The sequence below is a fragment of the Manis pentadactyla genome, chromosome 3 (genome assembly GCF_030020395.1).
Source record: "Manis pentadactyla isolate mManPen7 chromosome 3, mManPen7.hap1, whole genome shotgun sequence".
Lineage (NCBI taxonomy): Eukaryota > Metazoa > Chordata > Mammalia > Pholidota > Manidae > Manis > Manis pentadactyla.
In genome coordinates, this window is record NC_080021.1 from 157,711,204 (window position 1) to 157,739,091 (window position 27,888).

The window sequence follows — 27,888 nt, forward strand, 5'->3', positions numbered from 1 at the left end:
CCTAAAGCCATTTGTCTCAGCTTATTCCCCTCCCCCCAAATCTCCTACAGGTTCCTACTCCTCCACCCTGACGGGACCTCTTACTCTCCGCATTTCGCTCTGCTCATCTCCACTTCCACCCTGAAGAATTTTCTGCCAGCACGGAGTCCTAAGACCTCCCTTACAACTGCCATGCGTCATGCTTCAGGATTATTAACTCTTGTCTCAACACTTACTCTCTCACCAGACCTACCTTCCCAACATCAGCCCTTTCTTCTCTTTCAGACTGTCCAAAAGATTGCACCATTAAGGATTCCCTTTGCCCTACATGTTGCTTTGCTGCCTACACATATGTCCCTAAAGAATGCTATCAATTCAGCCACCCTATGTAAACTTAGCAATCAGCCCAAATGTAAAAAATTTCTAACCAAACCTTTAACCAGCTTATATTACAGGATTACCAACCACTCTCCAAAGACAATGATCCTTATTGAACCTAGAAAATGCCATCGCCACTGCAGACCAAGAGCTCATCTGAGGACCGCCCCCCCATCAATACAAAAATGAACTTCATCGCCCCTAATCAGCAGGAAGCAGTTACTGAAGACTGACCTTCACCCCTTCCCAAATCCTCTACCACTTATAAAACAGAAAAGGGAGAAATATAAGAAAATAGTAATTTATCCTCCATTTTCCCATGGTCCCAAGCACATAAGGCAGTGAGAATTACATCTGGGCTTGCCTGGGGCTTGCCTGGGCTTGCCCCTCCTTATCTCTAAACATCCCAACCCTCCCCCAAGGCAACAGGCTGATCAGATCCGCCACAATAAAAGGCACCACTCTCTGCACCACGCTGCTGCTCCCTCCCCCCCTCTCTCTCTCTCTCTCTCTCCCTCTCTCCCCACCCCCCCTCTGGGGGCAGCCACTCTCTCTTTTAGATAATAAAATCTCTTGTGTGGGCCCGTGTCTCCTGAGCTGTTCTGGGTAAGGAGGGTCGCAGCGAGATACCCTTTTCAGGGGGAAACCCTCACGATGACAGATGGCACAGGAACCGAGCAAAGGGCATTCAGTCCAGACTGGAGCAGCTTAGAATGGTCTGAGAGACTTCTTTAAGATATACAATCACTGAATCCAGGGAAAGTAAATGAGTTTTACAGAAAAGAAATGTAATCAGAGCTCACTGCATGGCTAGATTTGAATAGTACTTATGTATCATGGAATGAATGTAAGCACTGAATAATGATCTACTCAAAACAAAACTATTAGGTTTTGTGGATCAAAAACTACACTGGGGTCAACCTAATCTATCAGGAGCATGAGGGACAGGAAAGGTGTATGTGTGTGGGGGTGGGGGAGTACTAGTGACCAGAATGAGTACAATGTTAAGATTTTTTTAATTGTAAAAAAAAAATTTTATCAGTTGTCTTTACTTCCCTGAGAGTCAGAGACCCTTTTGCTTAATTCTAGCATGCTCCCTTCCCATGCCAATTCTATCTCCTTAAAAGAATATAACTTTGAGTCCCTCTGTCTACCATTTAGGAAAAAATATCCCTACCCTAATTTATAATTGTAAGAGCAACATTTTCTAAAGATTCTCCTTGATACTAAGAAATTACAGGCAAATTTCATGACTCAAGATAATACTTCATGACAGGACCTTTCCCACTTTCTCACCACTCTTCAGAAGAAATGACAAGCCCATGTGTTCACAATTACATGCAGAACTATTAACTGGCAAGAGTAACACTGTTTGGTCAGTATCTTTCCAAAACAAAGCAAGTGTCCTAAGTATGAATAAGCTCTGTAGTAAACATGTTATGATGAATTCATTCTCTATCTTAAACAGGATGAGTCAGCTCTCTAGACCTTTAAGCCTAACTATCTTAAAAGATAGTTTAATTTTCATTAAACAGTTTATAAAACACCAGGCACTTTATAAAACACCATAAAGGCAAAATCCTCGTCCATAAGTAGATGCATCCTCTCATTTATTAAGTACTTCTTTGAGCCAATTATACAAAAATATGATTGCTGACATTTCAATATGAAAGAAATAGGAAGCTGTAATAAAGAATAGGGAACAGAGAAGAGGGCAAGAAAATCTACTTGGGGTGATCAAGTCAGAAACAAATTGCTCTCTTTAGGAGTCGAGCAGATCTTTCAGAATAGTGATTATAGCTTGAATATTTGTCTTCGTACTCTTGAGCCAAGTCCAGCAGCAGAAAGAACTTGGCACATCCAAGAAATATTTGCTGAATTTACCTAGGTACTGAACTAAAGCCTATCTTAGCACCCTCTGAGCCAGAAAGTATAGTCTAAAACATCTTTGGACACAGCTATGTTGGACAGCCTGCATGATGAAAGGCACAGCGCCTTCTCTGAGAACAGCACCTCCTTACCTGCTGTTGTACTGGAACTTGCTGTACCACCTGTGTAGGCACTGCTGCTTGACTAGCCACAGATGTCTGTAAAGTCACTGTCGAACCTGTGTCCGACCCAGTCTCTGATGTCTGCATGATGGTCTCTGAAATACATTAAAAGAGACAGAATGTTTTAAATGCTCTCCTTGCATGACAAGCTGCATTACATTTGTTCTTAATATCCTATATCAGACTTTAAACACTGAGAGTATCTCTTACCCCCACATATTGTCATGATATTCCATGCATGTTTATAGTTATTCTGACTACTATTCAAAGAAATACAGGTAAATTACCAGTTTGTATTTTTAAAAATTTCCATTAGTACCTCTTATCTTGAGGCTATAAAGGCTGAACTTCATTGATCATGACCTTCCTTAGGTCTCATCTGCTATAAAATGTTTCCATCACATTATAAACTATAGTCCAAAATTATGTCAAGACACTCAATTTTCAGAACACAAGTTCTAGCTGGGTGCAAATACGTCATAGAATGTACTTTCTAGACACTTTATAGGCCAAAGGTGTACAATTTAGAATAAATTATTTCTAAGGGCCTATCCAACTTTAAAACTTACTATCCAGAGACTTAAAAAAAGTAATACATACCCAAAAACCAATTGATATACCCTAAACTTTAACCAAAGGGTCAAGCTCACTAGTTTTCTCTGTGGTATGATATTCTACTAAAATCAAAGTTCAATTATATTCTTACACAAAGATAGTCAAAATATCAACAATGTTTAGTACCTTGAATGATGGGGAGAACCGCTATTACATAAATGAGATTTATAAACAAAGATGAAATTTGGCCTTCTCTTATTCACAGTTCAACCTGGCAAATTTTCAGTTCTCATGTGCATGACCTACTAACACAGGTTAAATTCTGCAGCATGTACTCTAACAAGTGTGGTTTCTCAGACCTCTTCATCTTGACATTCCCTTTTGCTACTTAAACAGTCAATAGAATAGATATTAATTTCTTTGCTATTGAGGAGGGACCAGAATTCTAATTTCATTTCCTGGGAGCAAAAGATGTTTAATTGGTAGCCTAAGAAAAGTAATGCTTATGGTTTAAGTCTGTGATCAGTGTGCTGAACATTAATTTTCCCAAAGAAAATTCTGAGAGTATTCAGTTCTTTCAAGTAGAAAATTAACCCCTCTCAGCATCTTTTGTCACAGCACGACCTCTTCCAATTTTTTCCTCAAAACTTTTCTATCATCTCATTCAATTTTAGAAATGGACCTCTGACAACATCTAATCTATTCCTCTTATTTTATAAATTAGGAAACTAAAGCCCAGAGAGGTTAAGACTCAAGGTGACAGTAGACATGAAATTAGGCCTTTTCACTTTGAATCTGTGCTTAGTTTTCTTTCTAAACCTTGACCCTGGGCAGCACTTTAGGTGACTGAGTATACTTACTCTTTTGTTAGTCAAAACCCTAAAGCAGCACAATACACCTTAACACATACAAAAGACAGCAGTAACAGCAAACACTGATTGTTTAACATATGCTAAAGACTCTTCTAAATGCTTTACATGCTAATTCATAAATAAATTAATCCCTGTAACAACCGGATGAGGTGGGTATGATTATATTCTCCATTAATAGGTGAGCTGCCTCAGGCACACAAAATGAAGGTGGCTAGGGGCTTAAAAAATAAAAGGAAAATAATGGAGACTGTGGCTACCATCCCATTTATTAGGGTCAGCTAATGCTCAGTTCCAGGAACTGTAAATTTGTGGGAATGGTAAACTGTAGCTGCCAGTTCTTCCAATTTTCCCAAAAGAACTAAAAATTTATATTTTTAGGTGAAATCTCACAAATGGTGGCACATAAAAAGAAAATGTAACATTGACCTCCAAACACACACACACACACACACACACACACACACACACAGAGAACCCTTTGGACCAGCTAAGACCACAGATACACTCGAAATGTTTGAGAAGGACAGTATTCGTAACATAAAACTCTTGCCTAATTAAGATTATTGGAGGACCAATGGGTCTCAACATTTGGGAAAGGGACATATACATTAAGAAGCCTAACTGTGCCTCTTCCTCTTTATTCTATCATACAGGGAAAAATAAAGTCCCAAAAAGAAAGCCAAAACCAGTGTCCTTTGATTCATTACATGCTTATAGACTATCAATGCCATTTGTTCAATAGAAGAGGAGCTATGAGTGATTTGATGACTTTCTGCAGAGAATGAAGAAGGAACCAGATGTTAGATATCATCTTCATATAGGTAAGGTTTTCTTAAGTTTCTTTTCCCAACTCTAAGATAGGTGGTAGCCTTTGTCAGTTTCATATACAAATGAAGAAGACAGGGTTGCCAACTATTCTTGTTTAAGCTGCTAAGTCAAGGGTAGGTGAGTTTTTTACAGTGACGTCAACTCACACTAAAACCTGCTCTTTCTCCCAACGCAGCTGGGAACCTTATTGAGGCTTTCTCATGTGCCTATACATTGTATTGCAGACTTGTCTACACACCTCTTGTTGGTATATGACCCATACTTTGACATCCACTGTTTTAGACCAAACCTCTGCAAGAATATAAAGAAGAAGGTCTCTTTAAAAATTAACGTACTTTTAAAGCAATTCAAACAATTCTCAATAAAACACCTGAGAAAGCTTATCAGAAGATAAAAGGCATAGATTCAGTTGGCCTCCTATACACTATCTAAGACTCCTCAGACAGCCTTTGGCTCAGAATAACTACAAATTAATATTCTTAATTGCTAACATTTAAAAATCAGAAATCTTTGCATTAAAAAACAAATGTCCAGACTCCTTTGAAAAATCTGAAAATTCAGAAAAGGTGAGCGGATATTATGTGCTTTATATAGGCAAATTATTTAAATGGTGATACTCAAAATCACTTGCCTGGCCTCTATGGGCATTTGAGTTCATGACACATTTTGGAGTAACTAGAAATTTTTGTCTTACAAATCCAGATTGAAAATGGAAAATTACTTTTTGGATTTAAGACAATGTGAATAACATTCATACTCATTCACTTCTTTTATACAGAAGAGAAATACTCACACTTTGACTTTTTTGCTAATAGAAATGTGTAACTAGAAGATTGTAACTATCATAATCCTTATTGTATAGATGAGATACCTGAGGCCCAGAGATGTTAGGTCACTTTACCAAGGTCAAACAACTAGAAGTAGGAAAGGAGGATTTGAACATAACACTAAAGCTCACACACTAAGTACTAGAGGAAGGTGGATGTCAGGAGTTTCATAATAAACATTACACAGAGAAAAGAGAAGAGAATAAAAAAAAGCAAACTGATGAACTTTTAGAATGAGAAAGAAGGAAAAAGAAGAGGAGCCTTTGCAGAATGTAACGGGGAAAATGATATGTACAGAAAATGATGGCTTACATAATTCAGGGAGTCATGGAGAACTTTCCACCCAGGCTCTGGTTCTATCTGCATACCACATCTCAAAACTAGCACATAAAACCCAATCCAGGACAAACAATTATATACCAGAACATCTTCTGTTTACTGCTCATCATTTTGTCCCCTTGTCTCCTGGATTACAGTCATGCCAAATGATAAGAACTTGGTTTCTCATTTTTTTCTCCATTTTCCCTTAATGGATACAACTTCATTCCCTCTGATTTCATTGTCTTTCTTAATTTTGAGGAAGAGGCTCTCTTTTCCAAGGCCTCATGTCTTGAGAGGGTCTTCCTTCTCCATCCCTTCCAGATATTGGCTCAAAAAGTCATAATCATAACTAGGTTTAACTCATTTAACAAGTCTCCAGGTGCCAAATAATATGCTAATTTCTTGAAATACATTCATTTAATCCTCAAAAGACCCCTGTAATGGAAGTATTATTTCCACTAAACAAATGAGGAAACTGAGGCACAAATGGATTAAATAACTTGCTGAAAACCACACAGCTAGTAACGGTAAGAGCCTGCATTCAAATCTAGGTTTGTCTGACTTGACAGCCCATGATGTCACCACTATGTATATGACTGTGCAATATCACAATGGGAGGGCTTCCATATGAAAAGCTGGAGACTACTGGTTTCAAGAGCAAAAATATCTGGGACTCTCAATCCATTATATTTGATCTACACTTCCAATAACAATGGACAGACATCCCTTGTCTCTCTGACACTGAAATTAGGAAATGCTCTTTCTCTTTCTCTCGAGGCCATAAAACCCAACTAGTAAGTATTTTTTCAGAGGCATTTTAACTGATAAATTCTGAAGACCTGATTTAACAGCAGATCAATTAGAATGTTAAAGCATGTTTGAGGAGTGTAACCCTCCTGCCAAATTTTGCTCAACATATAATTTAAGCCCACTGACATATTCAGAGTATTCTGGTAGCTTTCCAACATTTCTGCAAAGCAAGGATCATAACACAGGGTAGCATATTAGCATGCTTCATTTGTAGGTTTTGTTTTAGACCCAGCATAAACGTTTATGTGGGTATCTGAGGTGTTCCCATTCATCTAGCAGTGGTTTCTGGTGCTTTGTTTATGTTTGGGAGTAATTTGGTTAGTTTAGTTCCTTCACAGCCTCCTTTCAAGTGATATTTGTTTATCAACTACAAATGCAGTCACATTAATCCATTTTGATAAGCTAAATAAACCCCTGCAGTTTGTCCACGATGCAGCCCATATGTAAATGAGTTGTATATTCTTGCAGGAGAGACATGCACAATTTCAGTCTAGTCATCCTTGCCTAATGTGGCTGTCAGGTGTGTCAAGAGCAACAGATGCTTGTTTGACAAAGGACCTTTTTATTCTGGCTAATTAAGCAGTTGGACACACCCGCCTGTTAACGGTTCTGCTTTGTACAGCCAGCTCTGGCTGAATCATGCGAATCTACAGCTAAATAGGCCACATTTTGAAAGAAGGCTAATTAACCCCTAGGAGAAGGAAAAGAATATTGCAAAAACCCAGCTGCTGAATGAGACAAGATTAGCATTTCTTCAACCTGATGGGCAAAACCTAGGCAAAGCAAATGTGTTTGGAACAAACATGTGTTATTTCAAGTTTCAAGGCATTCAAATGTTCTTTGTGCAACTTCCTGAAGATTATTTAATATACTCAAATTCACAGTTGGATTCCTTTTATCACATACAATGTACATGCCAGATTAAATGGTCTAATAGTCTGGCCTAATCAATTATTTATCGAACAGAACTATGTAACTGCACTAGCATAAAAATAGGTAGGATCCATCTAATTTTTATTACAGTTTTTCATCCTGAAATAATTTGCTGTACAAAATAGCAATGTCTGCAAAGTTTGGTTCCACTACACTGACTGTATTGTTTTTCTACACTGAGGAATGTAACAACTTTTAATTCAGAGTAGAAAATCAAAACCTGTAACTTAATTTTCAAGTGCAACAGAGAATAACCTTCCGTTTTCGTTGGTATGGGGGAAAAAAGGTGCAAATTCCTGTTCCTACTTGAGTCAAATTAACCAAAATAATTATGATAGTCACTTAATAGGTATAGTAAAAATAAATCACATCTAAAATGTGACATTCAAGAATAAATAATTTATTTAGAAACCTGGTTCAACATAAGAGGATAGGAATGCTATTTACAGAAAAAAAATTTGTCTTGATTTAAAATATCTATTTTTAAAATACAGAACAAGGAGTTTAACATCAATGTGCTTTAAACAGAAGATCTCAGATTAAAACTGAACTTTTGCAGCATAAAAATTGTATTATTAATACTCTGATTAAGCTTCAGCATTCTTGAATAAATCTTAGAAAATAAATACTAATACACATAATGCCCGTAACTATTAAAATCTCAAAGACAACTAAGATTAGCTGCACTTTTTGGGGAAAAAAATTGTGATATTTACTTTCCCGAACATAAAAGCAGTATGAAATGTGTATATTTCTGACTATTCTGAAGTAGATGTTGAAAAACATTAAGATTATTCCAATTTTTTAAAAAAGCATATGAAGCAACCTTTAAAGAAGACAATATAATATAAAATAATGGGGCATTGTAAAACTATAATTATACATATATGATTAAGTAACCATGTGATAATAATTTTTTTGAAACCTTGACAATAATATATTGAACTGATTAATTTACATACAAATACAAAACACTGATGACTTGGCTTTTTTCTAATTTCACCTAGTACAAATGAAAGAAACTGGTTAAGCTATAAACTGCAGTCACCCTTTGTGTAAAACACACCTCTGTGAAAAGTTTATTCATTATAAAACACAGGGCTTTACCAAATCAATAAATCAAGTAACTGAAGAGACATAGAAGAAAATTCATGATTTTCTATATTATAAAAGCTCTGCCTATTTATTTAGATTTGATGTTGTAATTCTCATGACTGTGTATAATTAATCTTTTGTACTAAATTGATCCGTAGAAAAATGATGGGATGATAACAGTGTAGACTGTTAGGCAATCATCTTCCTGTGATAACTGAAGACAGTGATTAATGTTAGCGATGATTAATCAGCACACTGGTAACATACACACGTTGCCTGGGTAACTTTTTTCACTTTTCAAACAAAGGTTTTCTCTTAACTAATGCTTCTCTTGACTAGAATAGATTACGAAAAACTGTTTCTTTGGGGAAAAAATAAAATTATGTTAACAGTTTTTGTCTTTAAAAACTAATGACTTAAAAAGTAGAACAATCTATTAACATATTACTAAAGCCAAACTGCTGAAATGGTGTAAGAATTATTTTGCTATTTGTTATTTATTTCTAGTTACCAAGAGAAGCTGTCATCAGGCACAGAGGTAAATTTGGGGGAGAAGAGAACCAGGTGCTCATCCAGTCCTCCGCTGGTGCCATCCCAGCGTTTTCTCTTACTCACTTTCATGAATTAATAAGCAAATCAGTGTTACCTAGATGACATATGCTGAAAAGTGGCAGTGCTCAGATAATAGCTGAAAGAACAGAAAACCAAAACAAAAACTTCTAAGTACCTATACTCTTTCCTAGTGGAAGGAAGAGACTACGAACAAAATGATGTAATATGCAGAATAATTCTTACCAAAATCTGTAAGACAAAGCTATAAATGTTCCTCCTTTTGGTCAATCCAATCCTGAGAATGACTAGAACCTACTAGATGGAACGCTTAATAATAATAACACTTAGAATTGAAAGATGTTGAATAGTTTATCTGTTAAACCTATTATCTTCATTTTTAGAAATATTAGTAAGAATAGCTACTATCTGTGGAAAGCAGTATGGAGGTTCCTCAAAAAACTAAAAATAGGAATACCATTTGACCCGGGAATTGCACTCCTAGGAATTTACCCAAAGAAAAGAACTTCTCAGATTCAAAAAGATACATGCACCCGTATGTTTACTGCAGCACTATTTACAATAGCCAAGGTATGGAAGCAACCTACGTGTCCATCAGTAGATGAATGGATAAAGAAGATGTGATACATATACACAATGGAATATTATTCAGCCATAAGAAGAAAGTAAACCCAACCATTTGCAACAACATGGATGGAGCTAGAGGGTATTATGCTCAGTGAAATAAGCCAGGTGGAGAAAGACAAGTACCAAATGATTTCACTCATCTGTATAGGATAAGAACAAAGGAAAAACTGAAGGAACAAAACAGCAGCAGACTCACAGTACCCAAGAATGGACTAACAGTTACCAAAGGGAAAGGGACTGGGGAGGGAGAAGGGGAATAGGGGGCATTAGGATTAGCACATATAACATGTAGTGGGTGGGGCACAGGGAAGGCAGTATAGCACAGAGAAGACAAGTAGTGAATCTATAGCATCTTACTACACTGATGGACAGTGACTGTAATGGGGTAGTGGGGGGGGACTTGGTGATGGGGGTATCTAGTAACCACAATGTTGCTCATGTGATTGTATATTAATGATACCAAAAAAAAAAAAAAAGAATAGCTACTATCTGTTGAGGACTTACTATGTGACAGATGCTTTGCATACACTTAACCCTAATTCCACCCATGAAGTACATACTTCATTTTATAGCAGAGGTAAGTACAGTTTACAGATTATGTAACTTGCCCAGAGTTACAGAACTATTATGAGATAAAATGTCAGGATTCAAGTCTAGGTCTGTTTCACTCCAATAATGGCACTCTGTCATTGGACCAACTGATACTCTGTCAGTTGGCTTGACAGACAAGCGCAAGTAGTGAAACTATTTTTAGTGAAATCAACTTTAAAAAATAGATACTTAGTAGTCTATAGAGAATTTGGGCACTGAGAAAGAATTCAAATTTGAATAGATGCAAACATCACATGAATTGCAAATATGTACTATACCTAGTATATGATCAACATATTCTTTTATAAAGTCATCAAAGCTAAATTTTTATGATATGGAAAAGCATATTATGATTAAAAGAGACCTGCACTAACCGTGTGCTCATAAAATGTTTTACAGATGACACAGTAAATAATACAGAGAGATTCATTTGCTTTTAAGAATTTAAATGTGTGCTGTTAAAAGTCAAACAAGGGCCCAGTTAAGTGAATGTGTATGTATATATAATATTATACACAAACATAGATTTGCTTAGGTATTGCTTATGGTAGCTAATGATATTCACCGAAGTATTGCTTATGATAGCCAGCAATAAGTAATCAAAATATCTGTAATTGAAGAACTAATAAATTGTTCTATTCTATATCTGTATAATAGAATACTATTCAGATCTATAAAAACCAACATGGAGAGATGTTCATAATCTTATAAGCATAAAAAATAGGTTGCCAAATATTATGTAACCCACAAGGCAATCTTTTTCATAAATATATAATTGCATGCTTTGGAAAATTCTTGAGGATATACAATAACATTGATGAAACTCCTAAGAATTCTTGAAATATAGGCTTCTCCAAACCAATGACCATACATTTTGGGTGGTCTCACGCTACCCCTGGACTTGATGGTCAAAAGAAACATGGGCTCCAGAGACCCATCTTAGCCTGGAGTCGCCCCCAAAGTCAGTCTTGAATTTTGTAACCTAAAACAGCCCTCATAAACCCAAAGATATCTGTAAAGGTAGACTTAGATCTGTTCAGTTGCTAGGTTAGAGCTCTGTCTCCTAAGTGGCTCAAAACTCACAAGGGGCTCTAGAAAACAACCTTTTCAGTGTTTCTAGCAGAATGGGCTATTTAAAAAATATATCTTGAGATTGTATCTACAGATCCATTAATTACTAGTTCCATGACTTTTGTCATTTTCTACTGAAAGAAGGAAATCTATGGTAATATACATTCCCAAATGTCAAATATGATCCCTTCCTATGACATTGCCCAGTACCTGCTGTCCAATCCAGAAATAAGACATTGATTTCCATCCTGCCCCCTTGTACACAAGGTGATGACAGCAGTGGTATCTCTTCCAAAAATCTCAAATTGAGGAAGGACTACAAGTGAGGTGTCAGGTGTGCAGTCCTAAGCAAATAAGCATTCCCTTTTTAAACTATCCCTACTGTCATCTGTCTGTTCTTCCTATATACCTAAAACTTTATACACTTCATTTGTTTCTTTTTTTTTCCCCCTTACACTTACCCATGTGGTTTTATCCACACACATGAAAGTAACCATTCTACCTTATGTTTTGGGATTGACAAACAAGAATATGCTTACCAACTAGGGCTTCCAAACGGTTTTATTTTAGAAGGGATGAGAGCAAAGAGAGGGCAAATATTAGCTTGAAAGGTACCACTACAGGGAGAGCCACAAAAGAAAACAAGCAGGTAGTGTTGCCTCAAAGTAGGAGGATTTCCTCTGGGTTTTACAGGGAGTGAAGGCAGGAACAGGAGTTCTTAACTTTCTTCACACCAGAAAAGTCTCCAATAACAGCTTTCTTCTTGGATTCTCATGCCTGCACAATAAATGTTTCTGTTTTTTTCTCTATCTCTCATTTCTTTTTCTTTTTATAGAAGTAGAGAATAGAGCCTTTTGCAGGTCTTCACTATCCTAATGACAGGCTCAAAGAGATCAACACATCTAAAAGGGGAAAACAATTCTGTATAATAACATTGCTAATAATGGAAATAACACACCCTACTTTAAATGCACAGTATCTTAACTGAATTCTCATTACTGCCATTTTTTGGCAAATGTAGTGAATGTTGATGTGGGTGGGCCTGAAAAAAGATCTATATATCCACACATATAAATTCTGGAAACAGCTGCTGTAAAACATAATGCTATTAATCAAAATAAATTTTTGTGTTGTCATTAAAAAGTGCATATGACTACACTTGGAATAAAGGCCTGGCCAAAGGATGAAAATTAAAACAGACTGAAGGTTTTAGCCAGCTGCACACTCACAAACTTAAAAGAAAAATTATTTCTTTCTATAAAATCAATTAAGATTTGAAAGAAGTCAATTATGATGAATTAAAGACACTGTTCCTTTGAAGCTTAATTATTTTAAGGAATTGCTGATGCACTCTGTAGGGCTGTCCTTCAAACTCAGTCTAAAGCATTTCTTGGCTCCAAAAACAATACTTTCTTTTAAATTAGATTATCTTAGTCTACCTCATAAATCTATGGTTACTACTCCTATCTGAGGTTAGTAATATGCTTAACATCAACAAATTCTTTACAATTAAAAGCAGTTATCATTATGTAGTATGTTATATAAGTATGAAATTCCACATAATGAATTTTATTTTTCACTCTCCCTCCTTATCTTAATCTTTGATGGTCTTCCAGGGCACTAAAATAGGGGTGAGAACTCTTCCTTTATCCCTGAAAATACATTACTAGTAACTGTCCATTCACAGTCATTACTTTTATCACCAAATCTTTACCTCTCATTTCCCAAATTTAATCAATCACTGAATGCAATGATTCTGCTTGCTACTCTCTCTCAATTTATTCCCATGCCTTCTGCTCTTCAGCTCCCTTGAGTTCAGGCCACTGCCTACAATAGGTTCCCAGTGCCCTCAGGGTAAGTTGCAAATCCCTTCACAGGGCTTATGTTGTTCATCAGAGTGTAGCTCCTACCTATCACCTTCCAAAGACTGTATACAATCCAGCTATGTGGCACTACTCTTAGTTCCCTGGACCCAGGGCCTTTGAACAAGGAGTTCCCACTGAAAGAAACAATTTTCCCTGTCCACTTTCTCTCATCTTCACTTCCCCTTCAGATCTCAGGATAAATTCCTCTTCTCCTAGAGAGCCTCCCAAACCACCACCACTCCTACATCCTCTTCTTAACAACCCTCAGGCTGGTGTCCTTTCAATTGCTCCTACATCACCTGATTCTTTACTCAGTGCACAGCAATTATCATGTTGTACTGTAACTGTCTCTTCAACCAGATTATAAACACCATGAGCACAGGACTAGGCTTGTCTTTTTCAACCTACAAATATGCAACAGGGCATAACACACTGAGCATCTTCAATGTGTTGAATGAATAGATGAAACTACAAAGGGGATTGAGTTTAAGACTCAATTACTATTGGAATATGCTGTATTGGAGGCATTTAATACTTTAAAATTCTGTATAAATATAATTTTCTATTACAACCATTTCCAATCAAGTTTTTCATTAAGAATGTTTTCTCTTAATTTTCTAATGTGATTTCACTTTCAATTCCCATTATAGCAGAATTTTACAACTCCCATATTCCAACATTTGTACCAACAGATTTTGAGTAAATTTTTTTTATAAAGAAACAAAGATTAAATAAACTCAATGAGCAAATTAAGTCTTTAGCTATTACTCTGAACCTCATGACACATCATTTACTGTGTTTTTATAAGTACACCTGATTCACTAAACTGTGGATTCAGATCCAATGCTCCAATCATGTCATCTTAGAAAAGGTGGCTTAGTATACCTCCTTTGTTTTTATGAGACAGAAGCACTCAGAGATCTTTAATTTTCATAGCTGAAATGCTAATAATAAGTAATTAGCTGAATAGTAATTGTTCTAATTTCATCTCATTAATTAACCACTTGAAATTTATTTGAGCTTGGCAACATTCAACTGACATTCTTCTATGTTCTCTTAACAATCAGTGAAACTTTTCACCAAAATAAAAGGTATTTCAAGAAGACTCTAGTTGCAAATTAGTTTTACTTATGTAGGGATTTCACATGCATTATTTCATCTGTCCAGAAATCCCATGAGGTAGGTACTATTATTATCCCATTATTACAGATGAGAAAACTTAGACCCAAAACTTAAATAACTCTATGAGCCCTAAGGTCACATAGCTAGAAATGGGCAGAGTGAGGACTTGAGTATATTATACCATCTATTAGGTTCCACAAGTGGAAATTAGGGTTTCTTTCTTTTTTAACCCAGCCATATAAGCTGCATTAGGCTTATGAAATGACTTAATGTTTTATAGTACTAATTATGTAGTCCTGTTTAAAGTAGCAGTCTTTTCTGTATTTTTAATCTTCTACATTATAGAAATAGAACATGCTGCAATTTCTAACCCAGTCATCAATTTTCCATATGTTATCATCTAAAAAAATCTTTATTTCATTTCCAGGCATAGAGAGTACCTGACAAGATGGCTGTCTGTCCTATTCTGCAGTTCTTATCAAAGACTAATAAAAATGCTGAGCCATGTGGGTTCTATACTACCTCTGATGATGCATCAACACAGACAAGCTTGCCAGAATTTGAAGCAGGGTTCAGAAAATGTTTTTAAAACATACAATTATCTTTTCATTCTAAAATCTTGGAGTTGAGCTCTCAGATGCCTACCATCAATTCTACCTCTAAAGGAAAAGGAATGACTGGTTGCAGCTTCTCAGATGCCAAAGGGTCAGTCTAAAGATTAAAAATGTTTTTGGTGAAACCAACAGGCCTTTAGCACAGGCACCAAGAGTTATCACTCCCTGCCTTTCACATTCAGTCACAAATCACCCTCAGTAACTCCAAGAAAAATATTTCATTCTACCTAGTGACATTACAATCAAGGGCAATAATTGGGAAACAGACAGAGCTTTAAGGAAGATTAGAGGCCAAAGATAATGTTCAGGGAAACTAAGCCCCACAGCAATGCTCTAGAATAGTAGTCCTCTAGTCCAGCTATCATCTTTATTCCTGGTTGAGCACAGGACCACCTTTCCTTGACATATGCCAAGTGATTCACCATATACTGTGATCTATTCATTTTTTGCTTCAGTCAAATATTCATACAGGACATATTTTGCTACAGTGATCAAAAGAGCAAAGAAAAGTAAAAATTTCTCAATTCTTGCACAGACCTTTTATTGTACTACTTGAGTAAATGAGAAATTCTATGTTGTAGTTGCCTTGTCTCATTCACACACACACACACACACACACACACACACACACATACACTCTTGGTATTTAGTATCAAAAGTTGAACAAAATAAATACATTATACACATGTATACACAGAAATACACACAGAGGTAAAAGACTTTAGATGGTTCCAACTTAGGGTAAAGGATATGGCTGAAGAGAAAAGAATCCTAAAGATAGTAGTACTCTTCCAATACAGCTTCATTCAACCCAGCAGAGATGGGGATGAGGGTATATAACACTAGTCTTCTTTGCCAAAAATCAACTTGCTAAGAAGAATTTTGCCAAATGGCCAACTTGATAAATTGATCAATTTGCTCAAAACTTGCTTCTTTTAACCATTTATCCTGTTGACACAATGTGTATTGAATAAAACAGTTTTAAAGGGCCTTTGAAGATTTCTTTGATGAGTACATGGATGAGTTCAAGGCTTTGATTTATCTGAAATTTTACCACAAGCAAAAAAGCACTGTAGCCTATCCATAAATATAATCTATAATTTTGCCATTTTCTGGGCCAATGACTTTTGAGAATGATAATTTGCTTACTTCAAATCAAAATACTGTGCATGACTTGAATGCCATTGAGTTTACTAGTGATAACAGCAAAGGTTTATTTTTTTCAACACATTTTTTTCATCCATTAAATGCATTCTGTACTTTCCTTAATTCACAAATTTGTTAACCAGTTCAACCAGATGAATATGTTGCTTCTGTTTTAAGCAACCAAAAAGCATTCAGTGTATGAAATATCAATGATAAATTTGACACTCAGCTGAATTGGATTGATAAATACTTCTGTTACAAAATGTCTGCATTGAAATTGCCACGGAAAAATTTAAACCAAATTAAAACTAATTAATACTTCCCACCAAAAATTTCAAAAGCTTTTGCAACAATGCTATGCACTGTGATTTATGATAAATGTTATATGTAGGTAAATACAAACATATTTTGGACAGTTGATAATTTGGAAAACTGGTTCTCAGACAAACTGATAAAACAGAGTACTTGGTGAATTTAACAGGACAGCCATTCAGCGAACTTATGTTTCAGCAAACAGATTTTAGGAGAACTATCCATTCCATGAATTGGTCACTCAGTAAATCTGGTGGGGGATGTAATAGGTTCTCAGATAACTGACCTACTTCCCAATATCACAGCATTTTACAGTTAAAAAATATCCAGGAGATCATCTGGTTCAGTTCCCCATTTCACAGGATATCTGAGATCAACAAACCAAATGGATCCATTCATTAGTATCAGAGTTGGCATTAGAATTCAGAACTCCCAATTCCCAGTCAACAGCTCTTTCTAACAGACTATGGTTTAAAAGAGAAGAAAAAAGGAAGGCACTCAAAAAGAAGTAGGAAGGCCTGCCAGAAGCTCAAAGTGCTTATTACACAATGAAAGAAATACTCATAACATGAAGAATGAAATCCTAAAATAAGAGGGTCTCTTGGACATTTCCAAGTTTCTTTCTCCCATAAATAAATAAGGCACTGTTTTGGGGCATTTAACAAGATTTCAAGTAAGACAAACTGTGTGTGTGCATGAAGATATTAACTAAAATGGTTCAGTAGATTTTATATTCTGCAGGGATTGTGGATCATCTTGCAAAATAGTTTTTTTCCTGAGATACATGGAGCATCACTGTGATATAATTTCAATATTTTATTATGATATGGAGTACTTGAGTGTTTTCAGGCTCAGAATTTTATTATTACATCATCTCTGTATGTAACCTGCAATATATAGACTGTGTTTACACCAAAATAAAGAAACTAAAAAGGCTAATTTCTAGTTTGTCAGGAAGAAGGAGAAAAAGCAAAATTCAACACCACAGTAATTGCCACCAAAATGAACAGGGAACAAATTCTGAATTTTCACTGGCAGAAAATAAGTGTAATTTTGGGGTGTGAGATGGAAACCTTTTAAATGTAATGGTTTGTGTAACAGCTTTTACAAGGTGCATTTTTCACTGTCAAACAGCATGAAATGCTCATAAGGGTAATCAGTTTTAGATGGCAGGTTTACAAGCTTTCCACATTTGTACTATTTATCCATGGTTAAATGTTTTGCAATTACCTCTTTATATATTATGTTCATGCTTTCTTTTAAAAAGATTTTAAAATTATTTTGTACAAATGTAACTCCAAAACCAACTATATTCCTTGACTTCTTTACTCATCTGATGCATACGACTGATTTTTATTAGTTCACAATTTGTTCATATCTAATTTACATAGAAGCAGTACGTCTGCAATATTGAAGAATATTAAAACAAGATGGAAACAAACACCTCCTAATATAACCTACTCAAAAATTATATCTTCTATGTTACCTTTCTCATGAAGGTAATATAAATGATTTTCTTGTTGTACCAAAATAGTAAGCTAACATTTTCATATTATATTCAAAATCATATGCAATGTGGGCTGATGACTTCTCATGGTTCCTTGAGAACCATGGAGTTATTTTTCACACAATCCAGATTTACAAGGATAGTGTTTCTAAATGCAACTGAAAGGTTATTTACACATGAAAATTCTGTTACAAGGTTTGTCCAACACTGAATGATATATTTTGTTTAATTAAGACAACAGTAAAATTTTTTCAATGTAGGCTAATGAATCATTCAGCCTCATACTCTCTTCCTTTTACTCTCTCCCCATCTTTTTCTTTCTGTCTTCTCTCCCTTTTTCTTTCTGACTCTCTCCCACCCTTTAGCCACCCTGTTCAACCTTTCCAAATATAAGGACCTAGTCAGGCCCATAAAAGTAGCCACACAACAGCCCCTCCAAAATTATCTAAGTATATAAGCTGAATCAGCATTATAGCTTAATTATATCAATCAGATTTTTTCTTTGAAATTATTTTTGTACACCTTAACAGCTAATTTTAACATTATCCATAGGCTTGATCTTACAATCACAGCATTTAAATCATTATAGACATCAAAAATGACAACTAAACTATTTTACAATACTTAAATACAAGCCACATGGCCAAAGTATTTTGTTTCTCAAAACAAAGCTTATTATGAAATCAGATCACCAGTGCTGATTATTCCTGGCTTGCCCTTTCCAGGCTCACTAGGGCTACTTTATAAGACCACTAAAGGTCAACACTAGTCATGTTGTATTACTTAACTTCATACGGCTATGTTCAGAGCAATGTAGGCTCAGACTCTAAGGTTGGACAGGCCCTTCAAGATAGTGACCTTGAGGCATGGTGTAGGCCATGCTCTCTCTGACTGAATCTCCATGATGAAGCACTACTATACCACTGACCAGGGACAATATGAATCACAGAATTTAGCTCTTAACATGACTCCAAGGTAATTTTACTTTATTTCTAAGTACATAAATAGTAATTAGCAGTGAAAAGCTGAAGAAGCAAAGGCTTTGAACAAGTTATTAAGGAAAGATTTATTAATTAGTTTTGCTTTCTTTTCTTCTTGAGAGGGCTCTAAACAAAAATATCATTTTCCCAGGTAAATACACTGAGTTAAAAAGCCACTTAAAAAAGTACAAAGGGTGAAGCTTCAACATTTCTGAACTTCAACAGAGCAACAACTGAAGTTAAGTCCCTGTCAGACTCCAAACCTGTGAGTTCCGGAAGTGACTTCCAGAGATACAATATGCAGTCACAACAAAACCTATCACCTGCTTCTAAAGCTTAGGAGGCCATCCATTTTTTGAGGCATGCCATCCCCATTACAAAATTATTTTTAGAAAGAGATGGAAATTTACAGCTATCTTTGAACTTCTAGAAAAAAAAAATCACAGATTTCTTTTTTTTTTTAATTATTATTGCTGGCAATTCCACTGTTAAATTCATTTTTCTTCCAAAAAAGCTATCACCACTGCTGAAAATCTGTGAGTTTAATGTGAATTGAATAGAGAAATAGGACAATTAAAAAAAATAAGACTCTAATATATTTTATATTGATTAATCTATCAGTGATACATAAGTTGGTTCTTAGAACACAGGCTTTGTATACATAAAGATTTATATTAGTTTAAGAACAAAAACCCATAAACCAAAAAAACCCCTTCCCTGGGAAATACATAAAATACATAAATTCCTAAACTGACATAACATAAATTAACAAATATGTCAGTTTATAGTAACATCTGAAATTTTTTCAGTTATAACCTTTTCTCCTAAAAGAGAACATGCCTTACAGTGAACTACTTCTTAGGAGAATGTTATTAAAATATTTGTTAAAGCATAACATAACACATAACAAGTAGAACTTTTTAAGTGCACTCAATATACCCAATAAACTATTTTGTTAAATACTGTAAATAAGACTCAACAAAACTTTACAGTTCATAATTTAAGTGATTTATGTTCCTTCCTAAAACACAAAATCAAATTATTTTTTACATGGGCATTAAATTAATATTTCAGGTATACCATAGTATACAATGTATGATTTTTTTTTAGTTGCTCAGAGTGAACTCTTTTCCTTGCCATTTTATTTTTAATGGCCCACCTGAGTAATTAGATTAGGCTCTTTTTCATATTTAGGTTTAACTTAAAAAACAAAAGAACAAAAAAACAGCTCCATAGAGAAAATTACCTAAAACTACAGTCGATCATGGACACAATTTCTTTGAAAAGTTCATCCCTGCTTCCCTTTCTTCTTGCTTTGAAGGCAGGAACAAATGCTTCCTGAATGTGGAGTTCAACCTAACAGTTCCCTGCTTTAACACCTTCAGTCATGATAGTTGAAGCAAATAGAAGTTTAGCTCAGGGGTACAGCAGTTTTGTTGGCAACTGCAAGTAAGGCTGCAAGTGAGAACCCTCTTCTGATTTTCAGTATGGTATCTCAGTGGAGGAGAAGGAATACTAAGTAATAAATCAGGAAACAGAAAAGAAATCATACCCTCCACCTTGATAACATGAAGAAAGGTAAGGCTAGTGTTTGTACCTCAGAAGATCTCCTAATAAATCAGGATTGTTTTCTTCCATCTTCAGCTCCTCCATTACATCCAATTAAAAAAAGAAAAAGTGATGATTCATTGAGTGCCTCCACTAAATTCAATACTTTAATTCTCACAACAACCTCGTAAAATGTGTGTTGTTCTCTACTTTATCAAAAGGGACACTGAGGTCCATAAACATCTAAATACATTCCCAAAGCTTCACCATTAGTAAAAGACAACACCAGAACCCACATGGAATACAACCTGACTATAAAATCTATGTTCTTGCCATACTCCAGTCTGCTTACAACTTTTTGTTTGCTTTTTATATTTCCAAGTTACTGGAAACAAAATTTGGATTTCACATTTGAAATTTTCAACTGCTATGATAATGGTCTTAAGAATAAAATCATGGTCCTGCAAAGTCAGTGAGAAATTTAAAAACACTATGGATTTCTTTGGTGTTCATTACATACCAATTTGAAAAACCCAAAGGCACATTTGTTGTCTAACTGAAAAAGCACATTGTATTAGCTACATTTTAATAGGTACAGGAAAACTTCCCAATCTATTTAAGAATAAAGCTAATAAATTATGTTCATGATCTACATCCATATAAATAGAATAAAAATTCACTTGCTGAATGCAGGCCACTACTGTAAGATTCTGGGAAAAATGACAAGTTGAGTCAAGCATTAACTTTCTTGGCTGTTTCCTCTTTTTTCTCTCCCAAAGGCTATTCCACTATTACACAGCCTTGTCCTTCTGTGTTCCACTCAGCACACACTATCCCTTGGATAATATTTTGCAGCTTCAATGGCTGCTTGAATATTATGATAACTTTCAAATCTATTGCTCCAGCTTCTCTTTCTCAGTAACCTAAATTCTAATTCATTAATATGAACTGTCTCTTTGCAAATGCAACAGTGAGATCTAAGATGATATTCTGTCTCTACCACATCAGTACTGACCCTTTCTCATCTGTCAACTCCTGTAAAATAGGAGGTAATATCTCTGACTGTCTCAGTCTCTAGCCTTCCTGGAACTTTATTCACTGCCTAGATCTCCCCTAAATTCTGAAGCTATTTGGTTTAATTATCATGCCCACTCATAGTAACCTCATCTATGTTAACTATTTCTTCCTTGACACACATATAAATATTTCTAAGTCTAAAGGACAGAATAAAATTTGAAGAGATATTTAACTGTGAAAGTAAACTAGAAGTACTTACTTCAGAGTCAGGCAATAACTTCCATAGTCCTTACGTGGCAAGCATTTTTGGAGTTCTACAACGTGTTAAAGAGTTTATAACTAGGTGCTTTATAAATACTATTCCATTTAATTTTGACAATCAAGATAGACAAAAATGCTATATGAGCACAAAGAACAACTTAATGAGGTGATTACTATCCACATTTTAGGTACAAATATATTAGAGTGGTTAAATAACTTGTCCAGACTCTCCTATCTAGCAAGCAATAGTGCTCTTTGAATCTACTATCTAGCTGGCTTTAAGACAAGTATTCCTTACATTATGCTATGTTGGGCCTGTTTCTATGATTTACTAAAATCACTTTAACCTGAACCTCAGTTTCCTCTTCCAGAAAAAGGGTATTATCAATGTTTCTACAGGAGGAAAAGTAAGCCAGTAGGAGGGCAAAGGAGGTGTTTTTCAAAGTTTCTACAAATAAACTAATTATTATTCCAGTATGGTCCTCCATCCCACTGCCCAACTGCTGCTGAGAATCATTAGCTTTTCTAATGTATATATGATGTGATAGAGTGTTATCTGAAGAAATATTATGTTAAGTTAAAGAAGCATACTGTAAGCCATAAAGGAACCACTAAATAAAACAGAAAGGCTTATCAGTAAGCCAGTAAAGCAGATAGATGGAATTAAAAAATTAAATAATCCAAAAGAAGGCAAGAAAAGAGGGATAGGAAAAATAGAAAACAAACAGAAACATGGTAGATTCAAGCCTAACCATATCAATGACCACATAAAATGTAATTTAAACATACCAATGAAAAGTCAGAGATTATCAAATAGTATAAAAAACAAATATCAAGCTAAATATTGTTAATAAAAATAATCCACTTTAAATAAAATGTCACAGATAGGTTAAAAGTTAAAGGATTGAGAAAGATATACCATGCTGTATTTTAATACGAGGCAGCATAGATGTCCAAGCAGGACATATGCCAGGAGTGAGGGCCATTTCCTGATGACAAGGGAGTCAATTAATCAAGAGAACATACAACCCTAAATGTTTATGCACCCATTATCAGAACTTGAAATTACATAAAGCAAACTCTGATTGAACTGAAAAGGAGAAAATAGTAAAATGCACTATCCCAGATGGTGATTTTAAGAGTCATCATTCAATAGTTGATATAACAAGTAGACAGGTAATCAGTAAGGATATAGAAAACTTGAACAATACCATCAACAAACTTGACCTAGTTGACATTTATAGAACACTCCCCCCAGTAGTAGCAGGATACACATCCTTCTCAAGTATATACCAAGAATGACCATATTCTGACCACAAAACAAGTCTCAATAAATTTCAAAGGATTCAAATCTTATAAAGGAAGTTATCTGGTCACAACAGAAATTAGAACCAATAAAACAAAAATATCAGGAAAATAAACATTTGGAAACTGACTAATGTACTTCTAAATAACCCATGGATCCAAGAAAAAATAAAAAGGGAAATTAGAAACTATTTTAAACTGAATGTAAATTATATTATAATTTATGAGCTGCCCTACATAAATATGAGTAAAGAAAAAAATAAGAGTTAAATGAATCAATCAACAGATTTTCAAATCAAAATAAGGAATTAATAAAAGAAAAATGATCATGATTCATAAAATATTAGAAATGGAAGATTTTAAGAAATATTTCTAAAATTTGTACACTCACAAAATTTACAGAGGGAACAGTTCCAGGAAGAACATACAATTTGCTTAGTAGGGTTTATAATACTAAATATTTTTAAATGAGCAGCCTCTGGTAGTAGCTACATTATACAAATAACTGAGTTTTTAGATGAGTGTTTTCACCTAAAAAATGCAGGTAAAGTTTTTATAAAACAGATGTGAACATTCGTTGGTCTGTGCCTAATTAACATAAGCATTTTATACTTTATATGTTAAGTTTTCTGTATTTTACACATAGCCTAATAATTAAGAGCACTGAATTCTCCACCCACACTGCCTGGGCAAGTTATTTAACTGCCAGTGCGTCAATTCTCTCAAATGTAAAATAGGAATAAACTGTAAAACGAGAATAAGTAGTTCCTACCTCCTAAAGTGATTAAAAGGATTAAGCAAATTAATGCCTTTTGTGGGCTTACAACAGTGCCTGATATATGTAAGAGTTCAAAAGATGATAACCATTATTACATAGCATTGATTTCTAGTGACTTGAAGCTTATTAGCCAAGACAATACCTTTAATTTTTTTTAATTGGGTGACATCAATTAAAATAGGGTATCAGCACAGAAAAATGGATTGCTTCCAATTCATAAGTGTTGGGAAAAAAAGCTTAGACATTCCTTGAAAGCCAATGTCAAAACAAAGCTGAAGCAATTTCTTTTCAAAGCAGGAGACAATGATTCAATGAAAAATTATCTATTATATGAAATGTGTTTGGATAGTATTCTATGTGAGATACTAACATTACACTTTAGGGCTATCCTGCTGCCTTACTGTATCTTTTAATGTGTTCCCTTCAATTAGGCTTATGGATTTAAATATTAAAATTTTTTAAAGACAAACATTTATTTCTAAATTTGTTTTTAAATGAATAAATGGCAGTATCCAGCAGCACATTATTTGAAAAATTCCATTTGGTTCAAGAAAACAACAAAATAAATGTGGAACACATTTCACATTTTTTAAATTTTATGCAACTTCAATGTTTTCAACACTGCATATATTACTAAAAGCACAAAAATAGATGCTATACTATCAAATTGTAAAGAATACATAATTGATATAATCATACTTTATAATTTCTTCCAAATATCAAAAGGACAAGTTTTCTTTATTAAACTAATCTCAGTGGTCTCTTATGTGTTCTACAAAATAAAATAAAATAAGTACATTTTTACCAAGTATCTCCAAAACTTCATATTTAATAAAAGCTACTATTTGTAACATGTATTCTTTTTGACAGTGACACTGAATCCCCTCCTCAGTTGAATGAGCACGCTCCTAAATCAATATGCTAATAAAATATCAAATTAAGACTGACTTATTCCATTCTACTGTTTTGAGAAGTGAGTTGATTTTCTATACCTTTAATAACATAACTAAAATTTTACCCTTAATCTTAGCATTTTTAAAACCACCTTTCTCTCCTCCTTATTCCACACAGGTACTTTTTCTTCACACTCAAATCATGAGGAAGCTTATCATTATGGCACATAAAGGCAATGAGCGAGGCTAGCTAGACAAGGCAGAAAGCACATTGGCACCCACAGCACCACATTTTCCTCTGAGGGGCTTCTCTGCCTCTATGCATCCTTCAGCCCACCTAGTAGAGCTCTCAGCAAGTGTGGTGCCTTCTGTGAGCTTTTTGCAATGAACTGTATCAATCAGTAACTCTCACCACTGGGAGAAGGATCAAGGCCAGGAGAACACTCATGCATGCGTGGGTGGAGTATTAATGGAGCATTCCATGGTTCACTGAGCCTAACACCTATAGAGAAGGCAAAAACCTGAAAACAGAAGTTCAGATCAAAGTAAGAAAGCTAAGATGGCTTTGAAGGCTAATTGTGGTCAGTTATCACTATCATCAAATATTTAGCTAAGCTTTACCAATTAAAAAGTATTCTAACATACATACATTATTTGATCCTCACAACAGTCTTATGAAAATGTATTATAGTTATTAACTGTATTTTGCAGGTGAAAAAACTGAAGCAGGAAGCCTAAGAGACTTATCTAAGATCATTTTAACCAGCAAGTGGGCAGGAACTTGACTTCTTTCTCCCCCAAAACTAAATGCAGATTTCAGTCTTTCTGCTACAAACCTGTATCTCATAGATGAAGGAAGAGGGACAAACTGAAGGAGGAAGGTTCTGCCCTGGACAAAGTCAGCAATTATTTCTATAAATCACTGTATTTTTCCCTAACTGCCTTTAATCATCAGTCCCATTCCTATCTTTACTTCCTAACCTCCTTCCATTCCTGGTTCTTTTCTCTGGATGGTTCAGGACATCAGAAATTATTTTGTCCATTTAAATCCCTTAGGTCATGACTGTACAATTAGAGATATTTCTAGGTCAAAGCTGAAACTAGCATGTATGGATTCTTCTCTTCTGACAAAGTCCTCGACTATCATAAAACTGGCCAAAGGAGTAATGAAATTGGAGGAGATCTTAGAGGCAAATATTTCTATTATGTACCACAAAAAGCAGGCAAGCAATGAATAAGCAATACAGTACCTCCTTACATCTTGACTGACTATCCCCTGCAGGCTCAGTATCTGAGCTGGAACAAACACTGAGAATAATGAACTAAGCCACAATAAACAGTGAAATAAGTATTAATGAACTTCTAAGGAACTACCCTGCTCATCATGTTAAGTGTTTACAATGTATTCTGAACTCAGAAGTGTCCAATGTCTTAAGGGGTATGTCAAAACCAAGTAAGTGGAAGATGCTAGTAAATACCAAAGGAGAAGAAATGCCTATTGATTAAATGCAACTGTTTACAGAGTATTACTTTTGCTAAAGTGTGGAATATCCTCCTTTTACCTAAAACTTAAAAGGACATAAATGTTAATGTAGAAAAAAAGGGAAACATTTAAATCACTAGACATCCAAATCTGTAGGTAACCACTGTTAACATTTGATAGTCCAGTTTATGAAAATACGTGAAAGCACATGCATTTTTAAAACAAAGACTGTCTAGTGCTTATTATTGTACAAAAGTAGACTAAAACTTTCAGCATTCTAAGTCCTTCCCCTATATGAAATAATTTAATCATACTTCTTGCCCAATGACACAAGAAGTACTACTATCCCTGTTTCACTTATGGGGAAATCAAGGGATGGGACTTGTTTACTGTAGCTGTAGAGGTGCTGTATGACACAAAAGAAATGCAGAAAGTAACCCTGATAGAGTGATGCTGTCTTCTTTACACATTTCTTTCTAACCTTTCTCTGCCTCTCTGCTCTTAACACATTAACTTCAGAAAGCAACTTGAGGCCCTCAACAGGACCCAGTCCTATTGATCTGAATTAATCATTCAGAAAGCCAAAGAGACTATGCTTTATTTCTGGAAAGAGAAAAAAAAGGGAGGAGGAATTTGGATAGGCAACCTGATTTGTTCTTCAGCATAGAAAAGGTACTTCAGAAAGGGCAATAGCAGCTACAGAAAGGAACAGCAGAACAGAAGGTTGGAGAATAAAAGTCAATCCATGGGATTACTCCAGGTGAAAAATCTTTAGTTAAACCTTCCTGGCATACATAACTCTCACTTGAAAGGAAGGCTGGTATTTTTGCAGCCCAGGAGACTTTTCCCTACATTGCCAAACTGATCCTAAGACAAACTTGGATTGTCTATTGTTGTTGTTGGTGGTGGTGGTGGTAGAGATGCATGTGAGTGTGTTTCTATTCTAAAAAAGAGATGACCTAAAATCAAAAGCAAAATATTATGATTCTTCTGCCCTGGCATGGAGTGGATCTGCTTGAGTTTACAATAAAAATGAATTTTGAATTGTCATACAGCAAGAGAAATCCTTCTACTGCTATTAGATAATCAGAAGCACCTCTTCTCTACTCCTTGATGCTATTGAGAATAGAGATCTTCTAGATGATTTACAGATAATGTTCAGCAAGTTGAATCATTCACTATGCTAGTTAAGCAGATTCCATAATAAATCAGATTTATGTATAGTTCTGCCCAATTTAGCTACTTGCTTAGAAGGTAAAATAATACATACTGTAAGTGAAAATATGGTATTCAAGAAATAAGGAGACACTGAGCACTGGCTATGTGTAAGGACCTCCTATATATGACACATGGGAGAGCAATGGGTTCTATAAAAATGAATAGCTTCAAAAGGAGAAATGTACTTCGGAAATGTGACTTCTGTAAGATTTCAGTATGATGCCTGACTTAACTGTCACAGTGAAACTACATTTTTAAAAAACTACAAAAATAGTTCTTTAGTCAGAAAACTGAAGATCTGCAAGAGAACTGACAAACCTGAGAGGACAAA

At 35.1% G+C, this 27,888-nt stretch overlaps 1 protein-coding gene across 8 annotated transcripts in view; it reads right to left on the reverse strand.

Annotated features, from left to right (window-relative positions):
- Positions 1-27,888, reverse strand: part of RFX3 (regulatory factor X3) — a 323,283-nt gene that overhangs the window by 176,381 nt on the left and 119,014 nt on the right. For all 8 annotated transcript variants that reach the window (XM_057498625.1, XM_036928419.2, XM_036928417.2 and 5 more), the window contains one exon: positions 2,379-2,503. In XM_057498625.1, the coding sequence (XP_057354608.1) occupies positions 2,379-2,503 (125 nt within the window). The remainder of the gene's footprint in view (positions 1-2,378; positions 2,504-27,888) is intronic.